Raw genomic sequence first — 13,120 nt, 5'->3', positions numbered from 1 at the left:
TAGTTCTGGTCAATTCACGACCATGAGTGAGTGTGATGGGGGAGAGTGGCAGACTGGGCACCGGAGGGACAGAAGCGGGGTCATCCCAGCATGGGTCTCCCCGGCTGGTCAAGGGGTCGTGATGCTCTATGTCACAGGGAGGATTATCGTATCCTCCTCCTGTGCACTGGGTGGGTTCATTAACCTGGTCAAGCCAGTTCCACCTGCCGGGTTAAATTTCATTTATATGTGTCCCATAATGCTCCGGCTATGCTGTGCCCTTGTCTTGTTGCGCTCCTGCAGAAGTCGTCTGCTGACGTGTGTTTTTCTTATGAACGCTGTACTCTGGGAATTCCTGTGTGTTTTTAAGCCCTGCTTAATTGTTATCCATAGTGATCCAGGCCGCTTTATTTTGTGCCCGGCAGCTGGGTGCTCATCTCTAGGCACTGCTGCCCTTCTGGAGCTGTGATAGCTCTGTAATAACCCCTCCATATTTACCCCCCATCTTCTCACTCCCTCTTGGTTTCTGTTGCGGCAGGTTAGGCTCCCTTGAGAGCCCCCCACCCCCCAGGTTGAACACAGAGGTGTTGTTTGATGGGACTGCTCCATCCTGATTTCCCCTTGCGCCGCTCTCCGTGTTCCCTGCACAGCACCGCTGGCTGCGTCATCAGTTGCTGTTGTCTTGACTACGGTCTTGTGACTGGGAGGTTTTCGGCTTTTATCCGAGTGATTAGCCCAGCGTCTGATCTAATGTGAGTCATCAGGCAAGGCCCAGTGATGCTGCTCCAGCATACTGGTCTCGGCCCAGTTGTTTAGCTTTAGTCGTGGGGATATAGGGAAGCGTTTAATTCTGCCTGGTGACAGAAGCATGTGGTCATTCAATGAGTCTTTGGAAATGATGCAGGCAAAATGAGCAGTTCTTTTGTAGGCTGTGTGTAAGAGATGACCTGACACTGAGCATGTGCACTGCTCCCTTCTATTGCTGGATACTCTCTTGACTCTGCTCTGTTGTGCCGTGGCCAAAAAGATGCAGCTGTTCAGGTTGTGTGCTTGAGTCAAAATACCGTTACCAGTCGACTCACAGGATCAGCAACGTCAATCGGCGCAGGATCAGCAACGTAAATCGGCGCAGGATCAGCAACTTCAATCGGCGCAGGATCAGCAACTTCAATCGGCGCAGGATCAGCAACTTCAGGGCTATGCTGGGGCTTAATAGCTTCCATTAAGATCCTATTTGTTCATCCTCAGCTGAAAAAGTGAACAAATAGCAGTAATTCCCCAGATTCAGCTGATCTTAACCCCTACTTTCGTTTCTGCTCATCTTGGATCTCGGAGCCAGTACAATATTTTTTTCATCACTTGACTTGAGAGCGTTGAAGGATCAGGGTGCGTGTTGAGCCATTTTCTGATTTTGCTGGCTTGTTGACAGCGTCCCTGTCTGGCTTTGCACAAACTTCGATGGCGATTTACATGGCAGAAAGGTGTGAAGTCGAAAGTGCTGCACTTTCTGCATGAGAAGCTGATCTACAGCCTTGGGGAGATCTCTCCCGATTCTTAAAGCGGTGTATTTACCTAAAACGGTTTATTCGTTACAAAGTAACGGCAATTCTAGTCCATCATGAGGCATACCCACAAGCATATGGTAGGGGCAGTGTTTGAGTGGACATGTCTTTGAACCATGGGAATGGACAAACTTCACACACAGTTACACAGCCAGGGCCAAAATCGCACCCACAACCATGGAGGTGTGAGGGCACATAGCCACCCAGTAAACACAGATGGAGCTGAGATGACAGTTTGCTGTGTTCTGTTGTAATGCGCTTTGGTAGAGTTTGCCTTGCCTTGCCTGCATCATCTGGTTTGGTTATGTGACTGGGATGGTTACAGTATATTAGTGTAGGTCTGCTATGACTGTTGTCGTTGACGTGGTATCAACACGCTGTGTACTTTTATTCCGTGCCGTTTTTTCCGGCAGCTGCTTCCTAATCTCAGCGTTTCTGCAGACAATTGCCCAGTCCAGTCGGCAGCCTCATCGAAGCCACCAAGCCTGCTTCTCTCCAGCTGGCTCTTGTGACCGGTCTCGCCCCTCGAGGTCAGGGGGTGGGGTTTGAGCTCAGAGAATCTTTTCACTCGACTGGTGTCACTATGTTGGTTGTCATTCAGGGACTGTATATACTGTATTAATGAATCTTTTAAAATGTAATTTTCATGTGATGTATGAAGAGACCTTGACTTTACCCTGTAATTCAATGTGTAAGAAGTAATAAAAAAAATACTCTAGGTTTCTGTATGTTGGCCTACATGAAGATTAATGGTTGCACAGAGAACAGTGAAGAATTATGTCTTGTTCCATTTATCCAATGTAGATTTGGCACTGGTATATCTCAAGGTGTGATAGAGTAGCTTCATCTGGGTGGAGAAGCCAGTTATCTGCTGTTCTCCTTTGGGTTTTGGTAGTTTCCTGTAGTTATGCCCTGGAGTCAGAAGCTGCTCTACTGTGCTCCTGGTCAGCTACCAGCTGCTGTTCCCTGCTTTCTCTGGAGATCAGTTGGGAACCTCTCTCCTATATCTGCCACGTTGTAGTTCTGGAGCTTCATGTTACCCTGAGTGAGCCAACTACAGTGCAGGCTCTGCTGCCCCAGTTCTAGCCGACCCTGCTGCCTTTAGCACCTCCACGCGGCTCAGCAGTTTGGACCTGGAGCCTGTTCTCAGCTGCCCAGGAAATCTGACAGGTGACACCCAAGGTTCCTCAGCAGGAATGTAATAGGAACACTCAGCAACCCAGGGGTTTGATGTTCTACATCGGACGTGCCTCCGTCAAGCGTGCCTGTCTGAGCCTGAGTGAGCGTTCGCACACGTTGGAGTGATTGGTATTTGTTTGAGCACTCCGGAACATTTATGCATGGTGAGTAATGAAGAACAAATGCTAGCCCTTTAAAAATTATATACTTATTCCCCCCAGTGTTACCATAGGAACTGCGGAAACAGTCTTGCCATTGCCCATTGTGGTTAGCACACCTCCCGCCGGGCTTGGTGTAGCTCTGCGGTGACCCAGTGATCCATGTGGACACGTTATTTCCGTTGACTAGCGTGGAGCATGAAAGGTGCATTTGTCTGGCTGTGGACACCAGCGTCGTTGGGGAGTTTGGCTTCTTCAGGGGCTGCTGTCTGGATTCCACCACCATGTGACTGGATCCTTAAATCGATGCTTTTCACATTCCTGCGGATCAGCTGATACCTCCAGCCCTAAAGAGCAGTGCTCTGTCTGACTTAAAGGGAATTTTTAAAGGTGCATCTATTTGGTTTTTTTCCCCCCTCACTAGGTTGTCTCTGCCTGAAATGTATGTATTATATATTTGTACTTCTATATTTATTTGGTTTTGTATATGAAGTTTTAATTATGGTTTCTTAAGTGCATATTAAACCCTGGAAGTCTGGGCACATTTTGTCTCTCAGACTTGTTCAAGCACATGACCAAAACATGCTTGTGCCTGATTTTTATTTTTTTTTTTACAAGGTTATCCAGAGACAGAGCCCCAGCTTCTTGTTAGTTTGGACGGCCAGTCAGCGCATGTTTTAAGGCCCCGACTCGGGCACTTGCGTCCATGTGCGCACCCCTGTATGGCCCCTCCACGCAGCCAAGGGGTTTTGTCAGCATTCTTGCCGTCTCCGGGGCAGCTGGGTGCAGTTAATGCGTGGCGTGCGGGTGACCACAGCGCTGATGCATGTCCCGGGTGCCCCGTCCCTGCAGTACGCCCGGGTGTGGATCCCTGACGCCGAGGATGTGTGGAAATCCGCAGAACTCGCCAAGGACTACAAGCAGAAGGACACTGCGCTGCATCTGCAGCTGGAGGATGGAACGGTGAGCAGGACGCGGCCCTGATGGGGCTCCACCTCAGGAGGGGCTTCCAACTTGTAAAATAAACAAGTAGTCAAAATCTTCAGGGGTCTCCCTGAACCTTCTCATCCACCAATGGGGGGTCTATAAAGGGGTGTGTCATTGCTGTGTGCACCAGTGGGGCCCAATAATATGGCCATATATAGATACACATGTGGCACTAACATGAATCTGCAGGCTATTACACATCATTTATCAATTCCTGCTCTGCCGTGGCGTATCTGTCCGGAAAGGAGATGGCAGTCTTCTCTGCACTTCTCTCTCTCTCCCTCTCCCTCTCCCTCTCCCTCTCCCTCTCCCGTCGCCACATCTGGGGCACAAATGAAAAATTCATTGAGTTTGTAGAAGGCTTTGGTGGGGATTGGGCCACGGCTAGTCCTCTGATTGGCTGATGGTGGGGTGGCTGTACACAGTGCATGAAGAAGCTCTAATCTGTGTTTATAATCAGACAGTGTAGCTGTGTGGTGAAAACGTAAACGAATCTTTAACACCACCCTTCTTTTTAAATCTCATCCCTTTGTAGACTTTGCAGTACAAATTAGACCCCAAAACGAAGAACTTGCCTCACCTCCGGAACCCTGACATCTTGGTGGGGGAGAATGACCTCACGGCCCTCAGCTACCTGCACGAACCTGCCGTTCTCCACAACCTCAAAGTTCGCTTCATCGACTCCAAGCTCATTTACACTTACTGCGGTGAGCCGGGCCACGTTGCCATGGTGCCTTTGTGGCTTGTTTTACACGGGTTTCTGCTGTATGGTTGACTTGGTTCCGGTGCATCGACAATTGTACAGTATGTGTGGCCTGCTCAATGTGCTTAAATGCGTCTCCTCTTCACGCATGGTTAATCTTGCGCTTTGATGTGATCTCGTCCTTAAGATGCCCCCCCCCCCCCCGCCCCGTGAGCATGCTGGTTGGTGGCGATTCATGCTTTTCATTCATCTCCGCTCCCAGGTATCGTCTTGGTGGCAATCAACCCGTATGAAACCCTCCCCATTTATGGATCGGACATCATCAATGCCTACAGTGGGCAGAACATGGGGGACATGGATCCCCACATCTTCGCGGTGGCAGAGGAGGCCTACAAGCAGATGGCCAGGTGAGGGAGGCAGTGTGGGCCAGCTGGAAGGAGCATGGCCTCCTACCCAGAGGGTTGTGTGTTCCAGGCCTTTTTGGGAGGACCATTATGTGAAAGGAATAAGGTGTTTAACCTGAAAATTACTCTATTATCTGGCAAAATGTTAATGTTCATCTGGACTTATGCGCAACTTTTTTTGCCGTTGAAATCTGCCCCAGAGGTAAGGCAAGGTCTTTTAAAACCAAAGATAATTTAATTACACGAATCGCAGATTAAGGCAGATCTGTGTGAACGGAGCCGTAAGTCAGGGCTCTGTTGCTCAATTTCTGTGCGCCAGGGATGAGAGGAACCAGTCCATCATCGTGAGCGGGGAGTCTGGAGCTGGGAAGACCGTCTCTGCCAAGTACGCCATGCGCTATTTCGCCACCGTCAGCGGCTCCGCCAGCGAAGCCAACGTGGAGGAGAAGGTGCTGGCATCCAACCCCATCATGGAGGTGAGCCGCTCTGGGCGTGTTTGTTATTATTCTTTATTACCATCGGTGTCCATTTTGACACGTTTAGGTCGGGGGATGTTCCGCGGTCAGCTGGCAGGCTGCTGTGGCCCATTTTGATATCTGTGCCATGTGTCACCCTGAGTTGGTGGGGTGAGCTGTTGGATGCTGGAGAGCGTTTGCAGCGTTTCCCTGGACGACCTTGCGATATCGCTACACAGGCTGAATGATAAAGAATGTGTGGCATGTGGCCAGAGCTGGGGAAATGGGGATAATATCAGAATGCAGAGGACAGGGGAGGAGCCAGTGAGGTGAAGGTGCCCTTTAAATGCTTCGCAGTGGCCACGCGTGACGTCAGACGTGCGTAGAGGAGTAGCTGAGGTGAAATACGAAAGGTAATAGTGAGAGGAGGGTAGCAGTGGCATGGAGCAGGTGGGAGGCAGATTAAAGCTCCAAGTGCACATGTGTGAGACACTTGTGGGGTGGGAGGGGCAGAGACTGGAAACGGTGCCCCCATGGTCACAAGCTCCGCTTCCTCTGAGTCAGGGAGGCTGTGTCATCCTGTCTGTGACACACCCAACCAGGGCAGTAGAAACCTGTAAACTGCTTAGGGTTGGGGGGGGGGGGGGTCTTTTGGGGCTGGGAGGCAGGGAGCTGGGTGGGGTCTTTGGGGGGTCAGAGGTGGGTGGGGTCTCTAGGGGCAGGGAAGGGGGAGGTCTCTTTATGGGGTGGGGAAGGGGGCGGGTAGTGCGTGGCATGCGGGAGCTGGCGTCCACCAACAGGGTGGCTTCTCTCTGTGTGAGTCACGCAAGAAATATGGAGAAGTCTGATTCACGCCTGTTTCAAAATAACAAACAAGGAGACCCCTCTGCTCAAGCCTGTCATGCTGATTATCAGACACTGTCTGCTGTCATCAACCCAAGAGGTCCTCACCTGCCTGTGGAATTCCTAATGCATTTAAACCCCCATCTGCTGTAAATTTATCCCCGTTTACTGTATTAATAGTATATTAATGTCGGACTGAGCTGATGACTGACTGCTCCAGCAGCGAACGTGATCATTCCCATAACGAAGTCTTGGGTGCGTTCTTGCACATGTGCAGTTCAGGAGTGATACACTCTGCCCCCTACAGCTCAAAGAGTGAAGGGCCAGTAACCCTGGTGCTGCAGAGGCAAAAGGTACGACTTCATTCCTGGTCAGCTCTTCATTAATCAGCCTTGATTGAGTGTGATGCTTAAGCACAATCACTAAATTAAATAAAATGAAATAACTAATAGTGAAAAGAGAAATGTTTGTTTTAGCCTTTATTTAATCGGCCATTTGATCAATGAGGACTGGATGGTTTTGTAAATCTTCACCAGTTAAACAATTGACTCGTTTAAGTAGTTAAATGCTAATTTATCCTGCTTTAAGCCTCAGAGATGAAGAGACGATGCGATCAGACAGCCTGTAGGGGGGTGAGGACCCTGTCATTTTGTGCTCGTCTCGGCCTGTGTTCACTTCTTTCGGGGCAGACATTGCCGTAGGCCTTTTGTTAGCACACACAGCTGCTAAAATATGGCATCCGCTGCTGTGTGACACGACATACATGCTTCAGGACACCCCCCCCCCGCCCCACAGGAAAACAGGGCCATTTCTCAGATGGCAGGAGGAGACAGGTTCGATTTATATCTAGCTGCCATTTTGGCATTGCCAGCCTGTGGCTAAAAGCTGCCTGGAGTCGTCCCCCCCCCTAGGCTGGCCATGGGCACCAGCACTTCTGTATGACCTCCGCATGTGGCGGGAGACGCGGACGTCGGCACGCTGACCAGCAGCGCGGCTCTCCGGGTAGCTCGTCGCTGATTCGCCCAGTTTCCTCTGAAGCAGACAGGCAGCCCCTAAGAGAGACGGTGTCACCTCGGGAAGCGTTCGTGCTCAAGATCCGTTTAGGCTGTTGCGCGGAGTGGCAGTGAAATTTTCAGGGGGGGGGGGGGGGGGTTTTTAAACAGACCGGGAGGGCCAACTTTTAATTACGGTTTTCCTGAAAATGCCTTCTGACATATTCTACCAAGCTGCTAATTAACGGAGCAGACCCCAGAGGGGCTGAACCACACGTCGTCATGTGATCATGCTGTGGAATAAAAAAAAAAAGCGTCAGTGCTGACAGTTCACCTGTCTGGTGGGGATGTTAGTTATTCGGGGGGGGAGCCTTCCTGCTACTAGAGGCACCTGTGATACTGATGCTGATTAAATCTGATTTTGTCAGATTGAGGTGTTGGAGTTCTGTGTAGCCTCCACTAAAAACAGAATCACTTAGATTCTGTGAAAGTGGGGTGCGATAGCTGTAAATCACGCCTTGACTCTGTGCCTTTCCGTAATCCTTAACCCTTGCTCCGGTGGGCGCCGTGGTTCCATATGCCGCGCCTGCCCTCCGTGAGACCCTCCGTGCTGCCTCGCTTCCTCCACCATCTGGCACCGACGTGTCCGTTTCCCCGCCCCGTTTCATCCAGGCTATCGGAAATGCCAAGACCACCAGGAACGACAACAGCAGCCGTTTCGGGAAGTACATCGAGATTGGCTTTGACAAGCGGTACCACATCATTGGGGCCAACATGAGGACCTACCTGCTGGAGAAGTCCAGAGTGGTTTTCCAGGTAGGTGGCTGAAGGGATGCTCTCACTGAGGAGGATGTGCTGGTGTGGAACACAGTTCTCTTCCTTCTATACCCAGAGGAATGTGCACCGAGACTTTAACCGCGCCCACCATGCTAACGCTGCGTCGCCGTCGCACGGCTGCACGCATGAGAAGCTTTCTGGATACGTTCCTGAATTAGACTCATAGTGTACTTTCATGGCCATTAAAGTTCCTGAAATGTTGTTTTCAAAAGCAGGGGCTGTGATGCAGACTGCCGGCCCCTGTCTGTGTGTCCCTGGGGGCGGGGCCCCTGTCTGTGTGTCCCTGGGGGCGGGGCCCCTGTCTGTGTGTCCCTGGGGACGGGGCTTAGGCACAACCTTCAACATCAGAGGGGGTTGTTGAGTCCCAGTGGGCAAGTTTTAATGTCTTAGGGCAAATTTAAAGGAAAAACTGTGATTATCGAGACATCTCCAAAAATCAAGCCTCTCCAAGTTTGTTAATAGTACTTACAAAGATGATTTGTGTACTTAAAATTTAATAATACAATTGTATCACATTGTGGCAGAATTTTGTTGAGATGATGATTAGGGTCATTCACTGTGACTGTGTGTGTGTGTGTGTGTGTGTGTGTGTGTGTGTGCACATTTTCTCATCCTGCCTGTTTAGTCAGCTGGTTCGAGGTTCCCGTCGAAAGGACTGACTTGTGGTTTCGTAGTATCTGTTATTCTGTCCGAGTGTCCCTGTGGTATTGTGCGGCGTGCACTGCAGTGTTTCGGTGTCGGGGGGAGGGGCGTCACAGTACCTTTGCGGAGTCCAGATAACGGTTAAATATTATCACCCCTGGTTATGTAAAAGCTGTGATTTACCCGGAGTACTAATGCAAATTCCTAACAGGTGGAGAGCAGGAATCTTTTTGTTTGTCTGCTATTAAGGTCCATTTGCAATGAGCAGTTACACCACATCTTTACCAAAGTATCAAGTTGGTATTGTTATTTTTAACCAAACACAGTTAGTGCAGTACACAGTTAAAAATGAAACAGCGTTTCTCTCGGATCAAGGTGCTACATATGTTAACACAAGAGTGAATTCGGGTTGAATCCAGGCTGAAAGCCGTCACATTCCTTTCTGCACTTTGCCATAGCTTGTCTGGTGAGGAATTGTGAGACATTCAGAGTTTAAAATCCAAGTCATAAATCAAACTTACTGCTGGTTAAGTTGACTTCCAAGTCTTTTCTCCCCTGAGTCTGAAATGACCTTTTTTTGTATTTCATTTGTAGGCAGATGAAGAAAGAAACTATCACATCTTCTACCAGCTGTGCGGCTCTGCCAATTTGCCGGATTTCAAAGACCTAAAATTAGGTGCATTTTTATGTTTTTATTTTCTTTTCAACAAAGGTGGTAGGCAGGTGTTTGTGTCCTTAACCTCTGTGTTGGGTTTTGAAAACATCTTTTACAATTTTAATTGATATCAAAGAATTAACATGTCAGGGGCAGGTGGCTCCATAGTTCATCTATTAAAAGCTTTTTTGTAAAGGAATCATTCCTCTCCTGAAGTGGTAGAGAAGCTGTTGTGTGTTGATGGATAGCAGTGGGGAGTGGAGCTTATCCTCATGCTCCCACAGTGAGCAGACACCTGCCCTGGCTGCCATAGCAACATGGCCCTGGTGACAACACTGCCACACTGCCTCTCTGTTTCCCCCGGCATCCTGCCCAGTGGACGCCCCTTTATTGGGTGATCCAGTGGGCTCCCGTTGCTCAGCAACAGGGGCTCTTACATGGCCTTCCATTGCTGTCCTACCAACCCATGAGACTGATGTTGTACCTCAAACTTGCTTCTGTCTTGCTGTATAATTGCTGTGGCTATGCGTGAAATGTCCAGAAAGGTTTTACATGGCTGTTTGCTCTAGATTGTGAAGCAGTGTTTCCCAACCCGGTCCTTGGGACCCTCAGACAGTCCATGTTTTTGCTCCCTCCCAGCTCCCTGCCAGACAGTCCACATTTTAATTACCGGGAAAAAATGTGGATTGTCACCGTTTCCCAAAAAAAAGCTGTTTGCTTAGGTGTCATTAGGTAAGCCTGTAAGACACCCATTTGATCAATAGTTTGTTTGATTATGGCATCTGAATTGCTGTTGCGTTAATCAGTGATGAGCAGTGAAATATAATCAAACTGAGCAGAAGAGTTACAATCAGAAAAGTACGAGTGCGATTTTGTGCTTAGAGAACAGGCCGGAACGGGCCGCATGTGTCCTGGCAGTACCTTGTCGTCATGACACTGTGTTTCCGGCCTACAGCCAGAGCAGATAACTTCCACTACACAAACCAGGGCCGGAACCTCATCATCGACGGCGTGGAGGATGCAAAGGAGATGCTCACCACACGCAATGCCTTCTCCTTATTAGGTGAGGTCTGCAGGACTTTGAAATAGTCAGGGTTGGTTGTCTTTTTTAAATCCCTTGTTTTAACTATGAAATAGCAACGTAAACAAGATTTCTCTGCAATACATACTGTTTTGTGGGTTAAATGTACTGATGGGGGAAAAAACGAATGTTCTACAAACCTTCAAAAAATAAACTGTAACCCTTTACATTAACCTCTAATGTTACATTCAGTATTCATTCTTAGAACATTCATAAGCAGCATGTATGTATACCTTAACAGTTTTGATAGACATTAACAGCAAACATAATTATAATGTTCATCATATGATGTTTGTTATTGATGTATATTAAAGCTGTTAATGTATGTTAGGATGTATAGTTAGGTGATACTGCGAATGCATTATGAAGGTGCACTGAATGTTCTACAAATGCATTTTAAAGGCAATATGAATGTGCACTTACTGCAAAGCCTTACCCAATAAACACTGAACTTCTTACCTTTGGATGATGGTGATTGTTGACTTCCCACCAGGAATCAACGAATCCTATCAAATGGGACTTTTCAAAGTCTTGGCTGCTATTCTACATCTTGGCAACGTGGAGGTGAAAGACAGAGACTCAGACAGCAGCAGCATCCCGGTAAGAGCAGTGTGATTGGATAGCATTACATCATTGATACTGCGAGACGTCAACAGCCTAATTATACAACAGCCTATTTATAAAAAATAAAGCATTTTATTTTCTTCAAAGCTTCAGTTGTAGTGTGAATACTTGTCCTTATATAGTATATGTAACTGGTTTATCTGCGTTGTGCGAATTTTCTGTTAAACATACTGATGCCATGTCCTGATAGCAAATTAACAATACAAAATAAACAGATTTTGTGTAATTATACACTGGGGGTGGGGAAGGCACCATCAATGCGTGGTGATGTCATGCCACTTAAGCAAGGTATGGCTAATCAAGTTAGGAAAAGTTGGGAAAGAGGAATAAAAAAGAGGAGTGGAATGTCGGAACCAGCCAAGGCATCGACAGGAGAGGAGACTCTGGTTCACTGAAAGGGAGGCCCCCTCTGTTGTTACAATGCAGTGTCACCTCCCCTCATTATTTACTTAAGTTACTCCGGATTACACATCATTTAAACATTTTGCAGTACAGACGCCTCAGCCCTCCCGGAAGTTCCGGGAGTCTCCCGTGTCTTGGCAGCGGCTCCCTGACGCCCGCTCTCCTTCTCCAAAGATGCTAGATAAGCTCTAGGCCCTCTTCTCTCTCTCTCTCTCTTCCTTTACTCAAATCCAAATGTCCAGGCTATTGTATATAATCTGCAGATGTCAGGGAGCCACTATCAACATGCAGGAGAGTCCCGGAACTTGCGGGAGAGGTGGTGTGTCTGTACTGTCCGTTTTTGTAGCTGCATCCTTGATGCTTTTATTTCTGTGTTTTTGTGTTCCCTGATACACTTTGGCTCTTCATTTGGTATGGCAGAACTGGTCATTTTGATTTTGTTGTGACACATAAAAGTTAATTATCAAGATTTTCAGGCTTTTTGCAAAATAAATACTGTTGATACCCTCCCATGTGTCCCAATTGAAATTGATACATTCCATGTAGTTTAATATATTATTAAAATATTTTTATTTACATAAAGGGACAGGACATGCCACTCCTCCCAAAACTTGGAAAAAAATGTGATAACGTGATATAATACTGTCATTGTTCAAAAAGTGAAAAATACCTTGATGATAATTTTAGGTCATATCGCCCACCGATAGTTACCTTTAACTGGCCTCATGCACCAGTCCCAGATAATCCTTAAATTATTAGACTCCAGGCTACAAAGCTAAATGGATTTAAGTCAAATGACATATTGGATTTTACAGTGATTAGTTTCAGCAAATGACATTATTGCAAATGTCTGTAGGACCACAATACCGTGTGATTGCAGTTGAGGCCAGTAGTGATTTGCTTGATGGGTTCTGATATTGCAGCCCACTTGTGTGACACGTATTATAACTCTGCATAATGCTCAGTCACTGCACATGATAGCCTTGAAAAAGATTCCAGAGCAAACATGCATGAATTCCCCAGCGTGCTTGCGTTGGCCGCCCTGGTGGAGTCCTTATCGCTAGCACAGCCAAGTTGTTGACCCAGGGTGGTGGGAGTGTAACGTAACTTACACTTATGTAAGTTGCTCTGGCTAAGGGCGTCTGCCAAATGATGTAAATGTAAATGTAAATGTGTCACTTTTCATATCCAGTGGTCAGTCTTCCCTGCAAAGCTCGGGGTGGGAGAAACCTTGGGTAAATATTTTAAGTCCACGTTCTTGTTCCAGCCGAACAACAAGCACCTGACCGTCTTCTGTGACCTCATGGGGGTTACGTACCAAGACATGTCCCACTGGCTGTGTCACAAGAAGCTGAAGACGGCCACGGAGACCTACATCAAGCCCGTCCCCAAGCTGCAGGCCATCAATGCCCGCGACGCCCTCGCCAAGCACATCTATGCCAAGCTCTTCACCTGGATCGTGGACCACGTCAACGAGTCCCTCCACTCCACGGTCAAGCAGCACTCCTTCATTGGAGTGCTTGACATCTACGGGTACGTTACCAAGAACTAGAACAAGCCCTAGAACAGTAAACTCGGAACAAGTAGGAGGTAGTAGGTGTTAGTGGTTCTGAATCC

The 13,120-nt window shown here is 48.0% G+C and overlaps 1 protein-coding gene across 10 annotated transcripts in view; it reads left to right on the top strand.

Annotated features, from left to right (window-relative positions):
* Window positions 1-13,120, top strand: part of myo5aa (myosin VAa) — a 40,099-nt gene that overhangs the window by 5,982 nt on the left and 20,997 nt on the right. For all 10 annotated transcript variants that reach the window (XM_072717956.1, XM_072717964.1, XM_072717963.1 and 7 more), the window contains exons 2-10: window positions 3,731-3,841; window positions 4,401-4,572; window positions 4,831-4,975; window positions 5,292-5,448; window positions 7,935-8,078; window positions 9,336-9,417; window positions 10,352-10,459; window positions 10,971-11,077; window positions 12,771-13,036. In XM_072717956.1, coding sequence (XP_072574057.1) covers window positions 3,731-3,841; window positions 4,401-4,572; window positions 4,831-4,975; window positions 5,292-5,448; window positions 7,935-8,078; window positions 9,336-9,417; window positions 10,352-10,459; window positions 10,971-11,077; window positions 12,771-13,036 — 1,292 coding nt within the window. The remainder of the gene's footprint in view (window positions 1-3,730; window positions 3,842-4,400; window positions 4,573-4,830; window positions 4,976-5,291; window positions 5,449-7,934; window positions 8,079-9,335; window positions 9,418-10,351; window positions 10,460-10,970; window positions 11,078-12,770; window positions 13,037-13,120) is intronic.

This window comes from Paramormyrops kingsleyae, chromosome 11 (assembly GCF_048594095.1).
Source record: "Paramormyrops kingsleyae isolate MSU_618 chromosome 11, PKINGS_0.4, whole genome shotgun sequence".
NCBI classification, from domain to species: domain Eukaryota; kingdom Metazoa; phylum Chordata; class Actinopteri; order Osteoglossiformes; family Mormyridae; genus Paramormyrops; species Paramormyrops kingsleyae.
The sequence above is the reverse complement of the archived record's forward strand: the minus strand, read 5'-3'. Positions and strand labels throughout refer to the sequence as shown.